The sequence below is a fragment of the Pyrgilauda ruficollis genome, unplaced genomic scaffold, assembly GCF_017590135.1.
Source record: "Pyrgilauda ruficollis isolate IOZ18807 unplaced genomic scaffold, ASM1759013v1 scaffold1, whole genome shotgun sequence".
Classification (NCBI taxonomy): domain Eukaryota; kingdom Metazoa; phylum Chordata; class Aves; order Passeriformes; family Passeridae; genus Pyrgilauda; species Pyrgilauda ruficollis.
In genome coordinates, this window is record NW_024508100.1 from 18,503,525 (window position 1) to 18,522,516 (window position 18,992).

The 18,992-nt window shown below is 39.8% G+C and overlaps 1 protein-coding gene across 11 annotated transcripts in view; it reads right to left on the reverse strand.

Annotated features, from left to right (window-relative positions):
- The window catches only part of APBB2 (amyloid beta precursor protein binding family B member 2), a 166,510-nt gene that overhangs the window by 73,146 nt on the left and 74,372 nt on the right, over window positions 1–18,992 (reverse strand). For all 11 annotated transcript variants that reach the window (XM_041479423.1, XM_041479496.1, XM_041479736.1 and 8 more), the window contains one exon: window positions 14,415–15,215. In XM_041479423.1, coding sequence (XP_041335357.1) covers window positions 14,415–15,215 — 801 coding nt within the window. The remainder of the gene's footprint in view (window positions 1–14,414; window positions 15,216–18,992) is intronic.

An 18,992-nucleotide genomic window follows, 5' to 3' on the forward strand; every position in this document is an offset into this window, starting at 1 on the left:
GCCAGTATTTTCATTCTCATATCTACTTCACAGCACTCCAGCACTAAAATTCTGGTTTTTTCACTGAGTGGATTCATACATGTAATTGAAGCTAGACTTTAAAATCTGCATTTAAGGAGATACAAATGGTATCTCTGATAAAAGCACTAGCAAGAATTAGAAGAAAATTCAGAAAAAAAATAAGAATGACCTAAATGACCCTGGGAAGTTTATGCTAGCAAACAGTAGCCAGGAACAAACCCAACACACAACAACTAGACTCCTAAGCCAGACAGCACTTGAAAAAAAAAAAAATTAACAGATTACATTTAAAATTCCACAGAACCACAACACAATTTCACTTGCAGAAAAATTAATGGATTACATTTAAAATTCCACAGAACCACAACACAATTTCACTTGCAATTAGTACCACCTTCGATTCAAAGCCCATTAGCAAAATGGATGCTTTGACAAGGATAAACTTCCTTTAAAGATGCATATGCCCAGAGCACAACTCGAGAAGTTATTTTTATTGTGAACCCTGAGACAGAATACCCCTAAACCCAAACTCCTGCTCGGTAAGAATAAAAATATGCTAAAGAACAGGAAAACAATAGACAAAATCTCCAGTGTATGATAAACTGCAAGCCACTGAGGTCTATAAGCACTGTGGAGAAGACCTTCTGGTGTTAAAAAATCTCGAAGATGTTTGTCATCACAAACTGTGCATATGACTGGCTAATTAAAAGCAAGTGAAGTTGCCCAATGGCACAGACATACAATTCAACTGGTATGTGATTGTCATCACATGTTTCACAAACAGTAAAACAAGACATGCACAAGCAACAGAATAATCCTTTCCCCCAGCTGAAAACAGTAGCTAATTTTGATGGAAACCTTTTAATTTGTGGACATGCCAGAGGACTGCAGGTGGTTTTGGAAAGCTGGAAAACCAGTTATGTAGAATGAGAAGAGTACTCTTTCTGCATTTCTATGCACTTTTGTTGCTGAGCAAAAACAAAAGACTGCAGACAGATCTTACAGGATTAAGATACACACAGTTTCAAGAGCTGCTTTTCAACGCACAACCTTCACCTTCTCATTTTCTTCAATGGACAAAGACATCCACCTCCTCTTTTTTATCAATTTCTTACAAGTTTCTTTAATGTTACTCTTCTGCTACTTCAGATCCTCATCTACAACAGCAGATAATTAATTATCTTTTGCCACTCTGGAAGGATCAAGGTAACAAAGTTTTTTGAAGGTAGCATTTTAGTACTCACTGGCAGTTGAAAAAAATTACACTTTAGGAACCTAGACCAAGATAGAAGTCTTCATGTATACAGTTTTAATGTAGGATTGAACTATCACAAGACTAGTGCACGCTCTTCATGTGCCCTACTATAAAAACGGATGCAGCAGAATTAGAAAAGACAGATAAAAATCTCTCTGCAGGAAGAGACATTGAGTAAAGTAGGGCTCTCCAGCTTGGAGAATAAATGACAGGGAGGAGGGGAGGATGTCAGAGAAATCTGTAAATCATGAATGGTGGGAAGAAGGCAAGGATGGAAAGGAAATCATCATTCACTGTTACTTACTGCTTCCTAAAACAGAAAAGCAAGAGGCATCTAATGAAATTATTGGAGAGCAATTTTATAACAAAAGGAAATACTTTTTCAAATAATACATAATTTTATTATGGAGATCACGGTCACAGGATGTTGAGGATGCCAGAAATACAAATGAGAAAAAAATGATTAAACAAATTCACATTAGAAAAGTCTATCAAGGGCAATTAAAGAAGATAACATGAATGACATACCAAGTCTGAAAGTCCTGAAACTATCAATTACTGAAAGTGAAAAAAGATATAATAGGGGGAGGACCACTTTATGCTAGCCCTGTTTTTGTTTTTAGTGAAGCCATAAGTTTCTGCTACTGACCCCTGTCAGAGAAGCAACCCATGAAGAACTCCATGAGCCTAAGGTCTGCTATATAGGAACATTTTGTTATGTACAACATGGAACTATAACCACTGTAACTCTTGTAAAAGCTCTGCCTTCCATTTACTATATTAGTTTACAATGGAAATAGTGGAACTAACAACATTACTGAAGGACTTTGATAAAAGCTACCACAGCAGTTATACTGGATCAGATTAAAAAGCCTCATCTGATGGGATAATTCTCAAACCATTATATGCAAGCTTCCTCTAAGGGATTTATATATAAACATAGATATATATTCCTAGAAGGAAAAGACACAATAAATTTATTTTCATAAATACAAAGGTACTTTCCTACCCCGAGATACAGAATAATCTCATATGACAGTAGAAACACAGGTGTTATGGGACTGAATATTATTATCTTATTATTATATTTCACACTTGTCCCCTTCCAATTTATATTGACATACATCAAAAAGGAAGATTTTACTACTTTTACTACTTTTATAGCAAATTATGCATTACCATTTAACAAATATAAATTTACTCATAGGCAAATAGAACAGTTGGTCTTAAATATCTGTATGAATAAGGAAAGGGGAACACAGCTGAACTACTGAGGAGCAGTTAACTAACAGCAGATCTGTCTGGTGATTAGTGCAGAGACAGCTACTGTGGAGAGGTAATTAGCACTGCTTAAACTACATGCTTTTACACATGACAATTACTACAGTTCAAAAAAGCTCTTATGTCAGTCAGGGTTTACAATCTCGCTGTCCTGATATTATTTGCATTTCAGAACATTTTAGAAGTAGAAAGGAGAGATGACAGCAACATACTGTAAGCAAGATGCTAGCCAGAAATTCAGCTTATGCATTAACAACAAATTCTCAGTGAATCCTGCCACCTGAAAATAGAATTAGCCCAGATAAAACTGTGGCTAGACAAACACACAATCCTAACATAGCATCTGAAAAACAATAAACCAAAAGTCAAAATAACCCAATCTGGTGGTCTTTAGACGGACCCTTTTGCAGTAATGTTACCACAAGGAAAAACCAGCTTTCTCTCTCTTTTAAACTTTGAGCATCACCTTACCCCTCAGCAAGTCATAAAACCACATCTCACCAAAAGAGCTTTAGTGTTTTACCAAATGAGGTAGTTGATTTGCTCATTACTGAAGAATTCAAGCTGCAAGGTTCATTCCTATCAAAAAGTTTACTTTTAAAACACTGAAGAAATGAAACACTACTCTTGTGAACTCACATTTGTATTCAGCATTTTTGACAGAAATTTTTATGACTTTCTGTCTTGTGATATCTGGAACTTTCAAACTGCCTAACTCTTGAAATCAATGGGAAAATTGCAGCTTGTCCTCTTAAAAAAAAAACCCCAAATCAACAAATATTCAAAAAACCTCTCATTATGACCCACAGAATCTCCCATGTTTGCCTCTCAAAAAAAAAAAAAAAAAAAAAGTAAAAGCTGAAAAAACAGAATTAAAATGCAAATGTAATCCTAAGAAGACAAACAATGACTTGAAATTTATTCTTGCTTTTGAATACACATTGTTTTTAAACTCCAATTTGGGGACAAGGTGTATTGGTTCCAAGAAGAATTTATGCTTGTTTTTCTTTTGTTTTTAATTGGTTTACTGGCATATATTGAAGAAGTTGTTCATCTCTACTTTAGCCTTTATAAATGCATCACATCTATAAGTATTCCTGTGCAATGAAAATGAGGATGTAAAATTAAATTTATTACTAATAAAGGAGCAATATGTGAAAATTCCCTCCCCTCCCTTCTACTTCCAATGCTTGATCTGTCCATTTGCCCTGTCTGCAGATGGGGTGGTTTGCAGAGGAAAACAAAAGAGGTCGACTATGCAAATACTAGATGTATTCCTCCATCCACAATAAAGCTTCAGTTGTACACTTGAATACTTAAAATACAACCAGTAATTACTATTACAGTATTTTTAAGTGTGGTCTGCAGGGAGTGCAACTTTTAAATCAGTACATTTTGCCTGTGTTTTTGTTTAAATACTGTCCGACAGTTTTGCACTGATGTTAACAAAATTTGGAAGTAGTGAAGCTCAAACACTGGTTGAACACACAGATAACATCTCCACTTACTTCCGGCAGAGAGAAAAATCCACCCTTCTGCATCATTCCTGGAAAACCACAACTAAGCAGAGTCACTACTCAATTGGATTTATTTTGGAACAGCTGAAACTTGTCCCAGGTTAACAACAGGCTCCCTCAAGCCAGAGAGACCCATCCACCAAAAAAGGTGATTTCCTCTGGGAACTGTTGAGTACACTGACCATGCCCCACTATGTTGTGGACCAGCTTTTTGAAACTTAAAGTGGATGTGGACAGAAGCCACTGGGAGGAACAGAGAATGGGGAAACTTCCACTGCCACCCTATTCCTGAGGCAGCTTCTTTTAAGATGCTGCATTTTCCCTGTGAAGTAATTGAAGGATTAGAAAATCTTAGGTACTAGGAGCTTGGTACATCTATTCAAAGTACAGAAATCTGGAGTATAGTTCTGAAACAGAGAATTCACCTGTGACATGAAATCAAGACAACTACAGAAAACAGATCTTCTGTTAATGATCACACATTAATTTTGATGCTCCATTGAAGTCTTATTTCCTGTACTTACCCTGAATACACATAGGCAATATAATTTTACAAAACCTAACACACCCATTCTAGCAGGAAAAAAACAATCCTGTGAGAAAAATGAAATATACTTCCTCTTCCATGCCAGTGGAAGCTTAGCCCTGAAATCCCTGTTGTTCTGACGTCATCTTCCTAGTTTTCAGATATCTTTGTTACAAAAAGCATTGGTTATGTTGTTTCAGCACAATTAACCAAAGGAAATTAATGCAGCCAGGAGACTACAAAGTTCCTTAGTTGATTCACTGACAGCTTCCATGGGCAAAAAAGGGAGAGTCATTATTTTGTTTTAGTTAAGCACAGAAGAATAATAAGGTAATTTAACACCAAATGTTATCTTGAAATTCTGCTAGAGCTGGAATGTGACAAACAATGCTAGCTTACCCACGAAAGAAAAAAGTGAACTAAATTGCAAATAATTTTACAAAAGCCAAACCAAACTGTTTCTTATTATTAGTTTGTTTCTGTAAGGAGCAAATACAGTTGTGCTGTTTAATTACCGCTCCCCTGTAATGAAGAGAAAAAGTTGTGTAAAGGTTTTGTGTGAGTCAGCTTTCTAATAAGACATCCTTTTTCCACCTCAACAAAATGGATTTATTTAGAACTGTCAAGAAGGACAAAAAAAAGTATCCAAGATGTAAGTCAATATTTTTTGACAGCTCCCAATTCAATACTGGCTATAAACTGCCTCATCTTTCTAACCTCCAAACCCATACTCAATATTGCAAAAGTTCCTTTACCTTGAACTTTAAGGAATGACTAGGGGTACCACTATTATATTGTTTAGAGATATTTTTTCTTCCCTTTGACTACAAGAAAAATACAGGGGAAGAATTTGTCACATGTAAAGGAGAAATCGGAAGTCTGGTTTTTAATGCATTTTAAATTTATGTAAAGGACTTCAAGCGCTATGGATCACAAGAATAAAATCACCTGTCAATTCACAACTGAAATAATGAGCATTCAGGAAGACACTGCTATAACCTAACCTGTCAGATAACAGCTGATCTTCCACTGAGCAGAATTTTTATTAACAGTTAAAATAACTGCATTCAGTATCCAGGCCTAAGTGACATTGTCGACCAGTGCTATGAAAAAGTAAAACAGAATTGTTACTTACAGTTTCTAGATGCTCCTGTATAGTTCAACATGTACTGATCTGTTACCAACATCCTTTAAGTTTGCTATATACATGTCCCAACAGCTTCATATTCTCCTTCTGTGCAGCATCTCCAACTCAAATATAAGAAAATACACTGCTGTGTTTAAACAGACACTCACTTAATTAGTCGAACGAGGAGTGGTACTTTGGATGGGAGGGAAGAGAAGCCACCCCCATTCAACTGCCAGTAAATGTAACAGAGACAACACCACATGTTGACCATATAAATGACTGCATTTTCTAATAAGCCAAGAAAAAATAAGAGTGATGGCCATACACGGATTTCAGCAGTGTGTGCATATACTGCATTCTCTACTGAATTCATTCCAGCTTGCAAGACATTGATGCATTTTCTGACTGACTCTGCTTAGGAGGCAAGCTTTCGAAACGGTACCTTCAGCCCACAGGCTTTTAGATGACAATCAAATCAAGATTTAATCAGTTCAACTTTGAACCAGAACAGCCACTCATCCTGCAGACCAGCCCCCGGAAATATATTTATGTTGATTTTTTCTCTTCAGCTGCCTATATAAACATGAAAAGTCTAAAAAAACGTAAAGCAAAGATCACTCTTCGAAGACAGAATTCTTCTTAAGGCTGTAAACCTCCCACTTCCTGAAGGTGCATTGCAGGAATGGTGGAAATTGATTTAGTGAAAGGTTTCTATTAGTGAGAGCGCTGTTCTCATTGCAAAGTCCCTCCCCTTGCTATAATCAATAATTTAAGCAAAGCCAAGAATCATGTCAGCCAAAATGACCAGGATAACTTGACTGTCTCTTTCTTACAGAGTACAAGTAAAATTAAATTAAGGTCTGAATGGGAATGTATTCTAATTTAAAAATTAATTTGGCCAATCTGAGTTGTGCCTTTCGGCTTTCATGTTGAGTAGGGGAGGAGGGATGGGATCCTTTGTTCCTTACTAAAAACTTCTCAGGTTCAGAGAAGTGCCCAAAATCCACTTCCAAGAAGTAAAAGCCATAACCTTTGATTTAGAGTATTTTTTTGGTTACGTGCAAACAAAAAATGTGCTCTACAAAGCTAAAGTTCTGACTTGTGGATTATGACAGTGCTACTCCTCTCTCAGTGCCCTGCAATGTCTGAGTTAATAACTGATGCAGGGTTTAAAATTTAAATGGAGCTCTGCAGAATCTCAATTCAAAAGCAATTAAAAACACGAAAAATGCATTTAGTTACATTGTGTTATTGTTTAGGATGAAATAGTTTTATTAAGGAACAGTTTCATTGGAGAGTTCTGAGAATGATTTTCAAGCTAAAGCCTTAAAGTAGTCTTAATATGTAATAAATCAGTCCAGTGTATCAAATTATACACATATAAAATAATCAACGTAACAAATAGCTGTTAAAAAACAATCCCTATAATACACCACCACATAAAAATGGATTAAAATGCCTCAGAGACACTATAAGCAGAAAGCAAAAATATATGCTTTATATTTGGAGTTGTCCTCTCCTTCCCTCCCCAATGATTTCTCATCACCAAAGTATCATGGGCAAGTCTACTTTGTAAGCCAAAGGACATACACTGCTGGGGTTTACAAAACCAGATCCAGACACTGTAAGGAACCCACTCAATGTCATTCTCTGTGGCACCCAGATACTGGACATTTAGGGCCTAATCCTGAGTACCCAGGGGCTCTCAGAATGAAGCAACAGAGTCTTAGCAGCAAATGCATGTGCTTTCATGGGATTGCTTAAAAAAGGCTTCATGTCCCTTCAGGCAGGGACCATACATCCACTCTCAAGTGAGGACTGAGTTCAGAGCAAGGTCTCTGCAGCATGCCAGGTCATATCACACAACACCTCTTCTGGTCCATGGAGATGCTCAGTACTGCTCTGAATCTACCCACCTTCTCCTGATGCAACAGCAACAAACCCAAGGCTGCCTGCAGCACCATCTATTCCATGTCTTGGTGGTACATGCTATAGGTTTCTGTATATTCAGTAATTTCTGTATGTGCAATACCATAACTTTGAACAGCACCATTGTGACTCAAGAGACCCATAAGGGACCCACAACCCCACTTCAGCCAATCCCATGTTGCTAATTAAAGCTGAATTCAACTTCAATCAGCTAACTCTTGACTTATGTGAGAAGTCAGCACACAAGGAACCAGTGCACTGAGAGACTGGGGTATAAAGGAGACATTAATTTGGGGAGATTGTAAGAAATACCTCCAGATGCAAATATATCAGGTCAGGAACTTGAGGAGGATTTAAGTGTGTTGCTCACTGTACAGACATCTCCTTCCCCAGGGGCTTGAAGTAGGATCTGACTTTCTCTTGGCAGTACTTCAGTGTTAAATAACTCAGAGATCCCCATTTTTGTGTTAAGTTTTCAGAACTTCTGTGAAATAACATCCCAGCACAGACAAAATCCCCCATACTCACTTCTGCTGTCAGATTTAGTCCAACTGATTTACTGTCACGGCCCTTGTGCTAGTCTTGCTTGCCTAACCTACAGTCTACAAACAGCCCTGCTTGCTTCCAGCTCTCCTGCAGTTTGTGCCAAGTCCTTATTTATCTCCACAGCTGCATATTAGTTACTGTCCTTTTGCTTCGCCCTCCAATGCATCCCTCCTCCAGGTCATGTTCCCATCTTCCAGCCTATCCTCCCCATTTCACAACATGCTCCCACATCAACTTTCTCCTCTGAGAGCAGCAGGGAGACACTGAGATCTGACACTGGCATCACAGCAGATGCTCACAGGAACAACCACAGGGGCCACAGGCTTTGCAATTCCCCTCTGCAGAGTGCAAAGAGGGAGGAATATCTTCTGAGCAGGAAAACCCCAAACTGTGCTGAACATCCCCAGCTTGTACACTGGTGAATTGCTGCTACCCCAGCAAGTGCAAGGTCCTCCAAGAGCTCAAGGGCCACTGCAAAGACTAGAGACTCATTCTGCTGAGTGGCAATACCATTCCTCTACCACACCTCCTGCAGCTGATATACAGGGGCCTAGAGATAACAAACAAGCACCCAAACAGACTGCAAAGAGCTTCAGAGCACACAGACCCCACCTAGAAGAAAATAACCTTGTTCTCAGCTTGCCTGAACAGAGGCCTGCACATAAAGCGTCCTCCCAAAGGTAATACTGTTTTTTCCTTTCCTTCCCCAGAGATATCTATACCCATTTCAAAGCATCAATCAGGTGGATTGAAGTTTGGCCTGACTTCTATGCAGCATTCAGAAGTGCTGAGGCAGAGGTTTACTGGATCGATTTCAGCCATAATTTTTTATTACTTGAACAGCTTTATGAACTGGAAAGTTTTTTTTTTAAGGAGAGGTGGTTAGTCTGGTATCAGCTTATTGTGGCTTTCCTTCTGTGCAACTTCCTGCATTATCGTCCCTCTGAAATCAGGATCTTGACTTTTCCCCATTACCTTTCTGTTTTCTCTTCTGTGATTTGTTTTTCCCTTCCTCTTTGCTTGGTGCCGTGTCTGACAATCCTAGGCATAGAAGAGCTTTTCCAGCAAGATACATTTAACCTCAGAGAGGACATGCATCATCCAGAACTACACACTTCTATCCCTAAACTACAGAAGCTTGGAAAGTTTCCAAAAATAGTTTGTCAAGTGAAGTACCTGACATGATTAAGTTATTTACCACTTCTGGAACTTGAGTCTGCCCGACAGATGCTCAGAAGAGTTCCACTTTGCTACAGCACACAAAAAGCATGTCCTAATATCTCTTAACATTACACACTCATGTAAAGTGCTTTGTGGAGTTAAGGGAAATGTGCAGTGCTCTGGGCATCTTGTGAACCACTCAGGCAGTGGCATGAGGCTGGCATTTACTTCTTTGTGTTGTCCTGGCACCACCCCTACTCCCCATTGCCACCTTTTGTTTTCTCATGTAGGTATTCCATATGTTCCAGGCACAAGCCCTGCATGCATATGTTTATCCCTCAACTACACATTTTACTGAATAGATAAATATTAATTTTTAACACTCTCAAAATCATACTACTGCACTTACACAAAGCAGCACTATGATATTTTCTGGAATAGGAATGATGTGCTTCACTAAGGTAACATGGGAAGTGTCCCTAAAAAGCAAATACCAAACAAGGAATGAAATATCAAGGGCAAAACAACCCAGTTACCAGACTCCCATCAAGTGGCCAGAAGTTCAGCTGGAGTAAGGTCAAAATCAATTAACCTGTGTCAGGGAGGACTGGGCCACATTGGACACTGCTGGTAGCCAAAGGACAGAGCAATGTTTAAGTAGTCAAAGCACAGCCACCACAAGGCAACTGTCTTCAAACTCAATCTCCCCCAGCCCCAGGGCAGCCAGGGAGAAATGTCACACTAGGAGAGAGCTGTTTTTACAGAGAATATGACAAACCATCCTAGACCCTTTTGGAACAATGCAGCAGAAATCAAACAGGGAGCTATTTTTAAAACAAAGACGGACACAGTAAATGAACAAATTTTGTTTCTGCACTACAGGGCAGGTGTTTCAAACTCCATTCAGCTGGTTAATTCATCTGTGAGTGTTATCTAACGTGCATCCTGCTCAGCCTGTGATTGTTTCTCCAAATGCAAGTCCTAGCTCTTGCCTCTTCTCTGCTGCCTGTCTTGGACACCACCAGACATCTCAAGGGACACCAGGTGGGCAGTTGAACCAAGCTCACTCTAGGGAGGAAATTGAATGGCTCTGATGAACTGAAAAATCATTATCTTTTGGCAAACAGTTAAGTATGAAACTGTAACACATTTTGGAAAACCTCTTCTGTAGTCCCAAATTTTGGTAATTGCAGAGTTTGGAAGAGGATATTAATCACTGTTATATAAAGCAGCTGTTCTCCCATTCCTGAATTTAAGCACCTTAATTCACTTTTACATACCCATTTTTGTTATCTATCTCAAATCAAAAGGCTGCTGATTATTACTCTTAACTGTGGAATCTGGATGCTGATTGCCACTCTTAATCATGGAATTTCAAATCAGAGCACTCAAACATCCAAGATAAAGATTTAGGTAGCTCCACTGAGAATCACAGAATAAAACCAACCTGACTGCCTAAACACAGCAAGCAGCCTCCCTTCGCAACGAGAGAGGCAATGTGTACTTGAGAGGATCATCTTTTAAGTTCAATTTACTATCAAGTTCAATTTATTTTATAGCCTTCTACCAGTAGACCCTGATACTATGAACATTGTGTAACCATGGCTGCCCTTGAAGTTTTATCTCTTTTAAACTGACCCTAAAATCTTCTTATAGGGATGGCTAAATAAGAAACAAATATGCAATTAGCAGCTTCACATGCAGAATGTTCCCTCTACACACACTGGGGAGATAGAGCAATAGTCACCATTCTTATTTCATAAGCAGTCAGCAAACAGTCAAGCCTGAGACTACAAAACATGCACTATTCTTGAGACATGGTTATCAGGAATATGCAGGATTAAAAAAAATATAACAGCCCAATATTAAAAGTTTCCAGCCTTTAGGATGCACAGCAGCTGTGAACCAGAGACTCTTATTCCCAAAAATCTGAAAATTGAGTGTTTACTTAGAACCCTACAACTATATAGGTGGTTCTCTGTCTAGTTTTATAGGACTTGAGTTAATCCACAATGTAACTGAATGCATTTTTAGTACATAAATCTTTTTCCCCACTCAGGAACACAGAAAACATGTTCTGAGCAAGTAACAGACTTATTGTCTGTATCAGATAGGTACTGCAAAGGAAGAATCGTGCTTTTAAGGGGACATCCATTTTAATTTGGTCAAAGATGCCGGTTAAAATCAGAGGCAGAATTGACCACTGCTATAAGTCTTTCTGACAAGCTCATGATTTACTGTAATTTTTATTGTATTAGGAGGGCTATTCTTCCCAGCCATGCTGTTCTTTCAGAGCACCGGGCTCTCTTTGCAAGAGCAGCGCTCCTGATCCCCAGGGGCCGCTCTCCCAGCTGCCCTTTCTGCACAGGATTGAACTGGTTTACCTGTAACCAGCTCTTAAACTGCCCTCTGGTCTCTGCTCAGAGACCAGCAGCAGACTGCCATTGGTATGTTTCAGTTGCACACAGCAGCAATGCTCCTGAAAAAGGACACTTGTGGTTTAATACCCCTTTGATTTCAACTAGGGAGAGACGAGGCACGATGTGACCCCAAGGCTGAGAGACTGGGGAGCCAGAGGAGGCTGCTGCCCCCTGCACATCCTCCCACAACCCCAACGAGAGCAAGGAGGGCAGCTGGCATAGAGCAGGAAACATCTATGGCTCTCTAGCACCATGTGTCCCACAACTCAGGGACTTTCCTAATTATGGGGCTATTCCTGGCTCTAGAAGGAGGGGGTTTTATTTAAATTAAAACAGAAAGCAAAAGCAAATTCCAATTTTCTTGTTGGTTTGGAGACAGAGAGAATTCTTTTTATTTCCAGAAGAATCCCCATTTCTAATTCATTAGAGATTATTACACAGAGCACTGCACTTTAGTATGGTGGAATAACTTTCCACAGAAATTGCTTTTCAGGTGATACAAAGATTAAGGAATGTGCCGGCCTTCTAGGAAGCTTCTTAACAAAAAACAAAAAAAAGCAAGCCACAAACAGAAAACATCACACTCATTCTCTCCTAGTTTGAGCTCTGGGGCATGTGCTTTGCTGCTGCTTGCACCACACAGATTCATACAATGCATACATACAAATTTATCCAGGTGAAACTGATGAATACACAGAGAGAGAGAGAGAAGGAATAGGTAGATGGTGTAATAACACAAGCTGTGTTTCCTTTGAAAGTCAGACGAAGGAAAGTTTCTTGAGAGAGAAGGAGGAAGCACTCCCCATGATGTGAGGCCAGTTCTGGTGCATTTGCAGTATTAAAAGCACTTGGAGCTGGTGTGTGGTTATTCATAAGACTCTCCAAATGACAGAGGATTCAGCTGGGTAGATACAGCAGGTCCCAGGGGAGATGCAGTGCCTGGGGCCAAGGGAGGCAGGTTTCCTTGTCTGGGAGACTGCCTGCAGTGCTGGTGTCAATCAGCCCTGGTGGTAAGTCACTGCCTGTCTCTAGGAAGGCTGCCTGAAAACCCATTAGGGCTTGGCATGTGCTAGGATCTCGATGACATCCCACTGCTTTGCTGACTATAGGTTTTTTCTGCTTCTAAGATCACCGCAGACTCTTTTTTTTGAAGTACTAAATCTCAGAAAGAAGGTTAGATAGCTGAAAGCACTAATAAAATTATCTGAAAGTTGAAGTCTATGTAGATGTGCATACAGCTAATTTACCTGGAGAAGAAGAGTTTCCTCCAAACACATTTCTTATACTGTACTGTGCTTGTTGTGTTCAGTGCCCATTATTAATGGATTCTATCATATCCGTTTATCAACATTAACATCTGTTTAAATAAATCAGTTGTATCTTTAAACTGAGTTGTATTTATTTTTTACCTCATCAGTCAGAGAAGGTCAAGGCTCTTGAAAACACCTTTTTATTAGACCACACGTACAAGTATCCTGCCCTAAGGAGACTTCAGGAGGATTTTATCTAAACAATTATGCATTCTGAGTGCAATCAATTAAGAATAAAGTTTTCAGGGTTTTTGAATTGCACAACTCCAAAAGCAAACACAGGAAAACAAAACAACAAAACAACATTCAGATTTCCAGGATTTAAATAATGAAATATTGTTAAGAGTGGGAAGAGCAAGACAAAACAATTCAGAAGCCCTAAAAGAAGCATATTGTTATTTCCAACAGTGTCTTCTCAAGAAAACCATATTTCTATCACATTTCTGCATAAACTGAAATGCTAAATACAATCTCTAGACTGAACATCATTAATTCCCCAGATATCTGCTGGACTACATTCTTTTATGGATTAACTGTTCTCAATACTGCGGGGTTTCTTCAATTCCCACAAGTCATATGACTAAAACTACTGCATATTTTTTTCCCCTAGATAAATGTCTTTCTTTCTTTGGGCCCTAATATATACTATTGGAGCATAAATGCAAGGCTTGGGGAGCACTGAGCTGTGAAGACCCCACATGATGCTCTCCTCCTACCCCAGCTGCAGTGGCAGTGAAGAGCCCTGTCCATGCCCAAAACCACAGACCTCCAGGACAGACACACTGCACCGCTCCTCAGCTGGGAGGGCTTCTCTTTACCCATGCTGGCACACAGGGAGGGAGCATCATCAAATGACTGGGATGTAGTGGGCACACTTATAGAGCTGTGCACTACAAAAGTAAAAATTTTCACTGAACCTAAAAATCATTGTTCAGAAAAGCTTTTTTGTTGTGTGTAGGTAGCTATCAGTAGTTCAGCATCTCCTGATAAACCATATTTTTCTCACAACATGCCCCCACTGATTATTGAAGAGCAATTATTTACAAAGTAGCAAGAGGTGCAGTCAGCATATTTCTAGGACCCAGTATAGGCCATCTGCTGGTGCCTTTGTTAAAGCTGCTACAATCGACCAGGAAGCTTCCAAGCATTCCCTAGCAGTCAAGCAGCTGTGTGCAAGGCCAGTGCTTGCATTTTGATACAATCCTTTTCCCCAGTGAAACTGCTGAACCACCTCTGTCCTTCCTGGCACCAGCTGAGAAAAGCTAAGCTAAGCAATCCCTTTCTGAAACAGGGGCTGCGAGGAGCCCTTGCTTATGTACCTGTTTCATCAGGAGAGCTCGGCGAGGCGCTGTCCTGGGACAGGGTAGTCCAGCTGGAGTCCTCATCACTTGGGGCCAGGTTTTGAATCCTGTGGAGGGCACAGTCTGTTTTGGCCCCAGTTTTTGGGTGATCCTTCTTTGTCTCAGGGCTTGACGACACTGTGGCAACCTGGCCATCCTCTGGGCTTGGCATCTTGTTCTGCTTCTGGGGCAGGACTTCCCCATTGACAATAACGGTAGAAGCCTGGCTGTTGCTTTGTGCAGACTTATCTTCCATCCCAACAAAACCCTGCTCCAGATCTCGAGCTGATGTCTCTAGATCCGCATAGTAATTCAGGAAGCTCTTGGTTCTTCTTGGCTGCGAGGGTAATATTTCACAGCCAGAGGAATCCTGTGGGATCGGCTCATTGCTTTCAAACTTCTCAGAAGTTACACTTACGCCTGCAGTGGTACCGAGGTTTTTGTTGGGATCCTGCTGTCCCTGCTCGGCAGCTTTCCTGAGCTGGTTTTCTCCATTCTTCACCAGCTTTATATTGGCAGAGCCGTTCCCTAGAAGGGGCTGAACTGCTGGGTCGGAAAGACCCATGGCTGTCTGAATGTTAGTCAGCGCATACTTTTTCCTGCATTTGGGAGGAGTGCTGTTCTTGGTCTCCGTGTGCCTGATTTCTGCATTCAGGAGCTCGTTGTGGGAGGAGCGCAGGTTCAGGGTGTTGGGCGGGGTGGCGGGGCTGTTGCGGTTCACAACGTCCGTCGCGCTGCCGCTTGCCATAAACACCGCCAGCGCGTCCACGCCGGAATCGACTGCAAAGCAAAAGGAACACTTGTGAAACACATTCATTGCATACACTCTTGCTAGGACTTCTGGTAAAGGCATGTAGCACTTTAGGTAATTGTTTTACAGGAGGAAAATTACCACAACCGAAGTGGGTAAGAGAAGCGGCAAAAGCTTATCTTATCAAATAAGGAAGAAAGGAGGCAGAAAAAAATACAGAGATTATCAGGACCACGAAGATGAGAAAAAGCAGAAAGCTTGACCCTATACAAGACAATTTTATGGCAGATTTTTCATTTCTGAATCTGTTGCAGGCAGGCTCTGGGACAGCAGGGGTGCCCTTTGCAAATGCCTGGGACTCACACTATCTTACCGTAACTCTTTCACTATTTCATCTCTGTGTCAGATGAAGAGAGAAATAAGTCCTCAAGTGCTCACCACTAGGAAGCAGAAATTTGAACTATATCTAAGCAAACTGCGGACAGATGCTGCTGCTTTTTCATCTTTGGGTAGAGCTGTTACTGCTAAACCTGACTGGCTGGTCAGTTGTTGACTCCTAACACTTGCATTTTCTCTATTTGTCTTTCTTTCTTTCTTTCCCCTCCCTCCCCTGCCACCTTCCTTTTCTATTTTTTTTAGGAAAGGGAAGTAGAGGGTCAGGGAATACATGTAGAAGATTATTTCACAAAGGTATATTTGATTTCCAGGTGCAGGGAAAAAAAATCCCTTGATGAAATACCCTGCTGGAATTCAATTAACTTCAAACAAAGGGCTTGGTCCAGAGATGGTTTACTATTTCCATAGCTCACAAAGTTCAAGCTTGAGGATAAAACATACATCCTAGGGCAGAGTAAACATACTACACTGTTAAATTCTTTTGTCTGCTTGTAAACAAGTTTCTGATTTTTCTTAGCCATGGGTACAACTCATATTTTGAAAAAATATTAAGTTTATTGAGGGAACAGATTTTTAGACTATTAAAAATTATCAAAATATATCTCTTAAAAAAAACTCATTATAAGAACCCTGTAATTTGTTCCTGTACTGTCTATTTATGGCTTCCATTAATCTGCACAATACTCCATGAACACCTCAATTACTGTAGTAGTCACTGTTGTTTGATACCTGGCAACTAAATTAGAGGCCAATTAATAAATCACTCCCATCTGCCACAACATGAAACACCCTTTCTGTTGTTCCTAATTCTCAGTTATCATTGACTGCTTATGTTGCACATAAAAAGGTATCTGGGGCTTATCCAGGAATGAAAAGCTGTAATTTGAGCTAGCTGATGACAGATCATTCCAGCTGAGCTGTGCTGCATCTTTGGATATTTGATATATGACAGAACTGACTGCTGTACAGATTTACAAGAAATTAAATATATGGGTTTTAAAAGAACACATAATACATCAACAGAGTGGAAAGGAGCACTTCACATTGTTACCTAAATGCAGGCACAGTTGCTGGTGTTCCCTCCTCTTTGATGTGCTGTCAAAGCTGCTCACTTGCAAACATCACTCTGGTTCATTTGAAACCAAGCAGATCAAGTAATAGTACCCTTTGTTCCCTGAATCACCACCCAGCTGTTGAAGAACAATTTCTAAAACTTGTTAAAAACAGAATTTAAACTAAATGTTACCATTTTTCATGTTTGCCAATTTTTCAAGCCCTGGTCAGTCAGTCTAAGCCAACTGCAAATTCTTTAGAAGATGGATCACCCCATGGACATGCTGTGCCATCATCTTAGGTAACAGCTAGCAAACATCCTGGAAAAAACTTTAGCCACAAGAGACTTTAAAACACTACTATTACAAAATTTAAAGGAACTTTATAAATTACTTCTCAGATAAACATCTCATATACACACACAGAGCTTTATGGATCTGGTTCAGAACTAATCAGGTCTAATGTAAGCAAGGTCACATCTGATCAGATGTTACCAAAATGTTTTACATGAAACAGCTTCTACATATCAAATAGCTGCTTTGTGCTCTTTTCTGAATCACTCAACATTTGACAACATGAAAGTCAAATAAAAAAGTAAAGTAATAGGGCAGGATAATTTCCCCCCCACATTGCCTGACCTTTAGAATTTGTGCAATTGCATGGTATCTAGGGATTTCACTAGATTACATTTTACTTCATGCTTCAGCAAATTAAAACAAGCATTTATGTTTTTCACCAATAAATAAAATTACCACAATATAGAATAAGACTGAAATTTATTCTCCTTTGTTAACAAACGAGCTACTTCATGCAATGCTTGCCACTATTTTTGTCACTGAACAAATTTCTTAAAAAATAATCTTCCTAGATTAAGCTTAAATAATTGCCTGCCAGTTTATCTTTAGCTTGTCCCCTGCTGTTATTGTTTCATTGCTCGGAAATATTATTAAGACCTTGGACACATTGCAACAAAATGTATTACATTTTACTAATCAGCTTGGTAAAGGTTCTCCATTGATTTGAAGGACATCAGCACATTGTTCAACGCCTGAGCCAGGGAGTCTTTGAGGCTCACACCGTGTTTGTGACTTGGGTGTTAAGTTGGGCTGGTGCATGACCATGAACAGAAAAATGTCACAACAAACCTTTCACTAGACACCCTCTCCCCTCCTGACCCCATCTCAGGTGATCTGTTGATCAAACCATCATGATCAAACGATCAATGAACAGGCAGACTGAAGCCAGCTGCTCTCTCAGGGGCCAGGAGCCTGCTCGCTGGCCGTCACCCTGCGCTCCCAGCCACACCCTGGGATGCACACGATTCCCTGCGCTCTTGGAAGCAGACACAGATGTGAGAAAAAGGGAGGAAAAAAAAGATAAGAAGGCAAAAAGAGAAGAAGAAATACAGATGGGCAGATCTTCCATTTCAAGGGTAGAAGCTGCTATCAGACTGCGATTAACTAAAGTGCCAGAAAAACTGGAATGCAAGGAAATGCCTAAGAGCACTGAGGAAAGATTGCACAGTAGAACAGTGTAAAGAAGAAGAGCAATAGCCAGTCCCTCCTCCTTTACACAGGACACAATGATGCTTGAAACACATCACCTTTCCCAGAGGAAGCACATGATGACTTTCTAATTAAAAACTTCAATAAAATGCAGGAACCCCAGATTCCTGCATCCAGGGCTGCCACAGACAGACTCCATCCCCATCTCAGACAGCTCCTTGTGCTGCCTGGCTACCAGCAAGGACCATGCTATTGGCACAGGGCACTATATTTTCAATTTCTCTACCTTCTGCTGAAAAGCAAACACAATGGACAACCAGACTAGGAATCACTGAGTTGATACATGTATCTCAGTGTAAGTGGGAGAACACTGATAAATTGTGAGTGAGTTAAAGTAGGGTATTACACTAAAAAATATTCTACTCTGGTGAAAAGCTGACAACAATTAGAACATTATCATTACTGGGAATAATAACTTGGTTAAATTGTTGGTTCTTCAAGACAGCACTTAACTTGGTAGAAGATCTGCCATTGCAATTCATTAAGGATTTCAACTTGTTTATTTTTTAAAAGAATTCCCAGGCTCAGTTGTAGACTTCTAACATTCTTACAGATATAGATGAAAATACTTTTACCATTCTTACAGATATAGATTACAATACTTTTACCACTATAATGTGTTTAACACAGAGTAGTGCCAATTCTCTAAGGATCATAATAATACAAATAATGCTATTACTTGAATGGCTTTTATGAATGTTTTTCAATCTTGTCATGTAACTTTCAGAGCTAGAAAAAAGAGAGAGAAGATGTCATTGCAAATAAAGAATAGTGCATGACCAATTTGCCTTT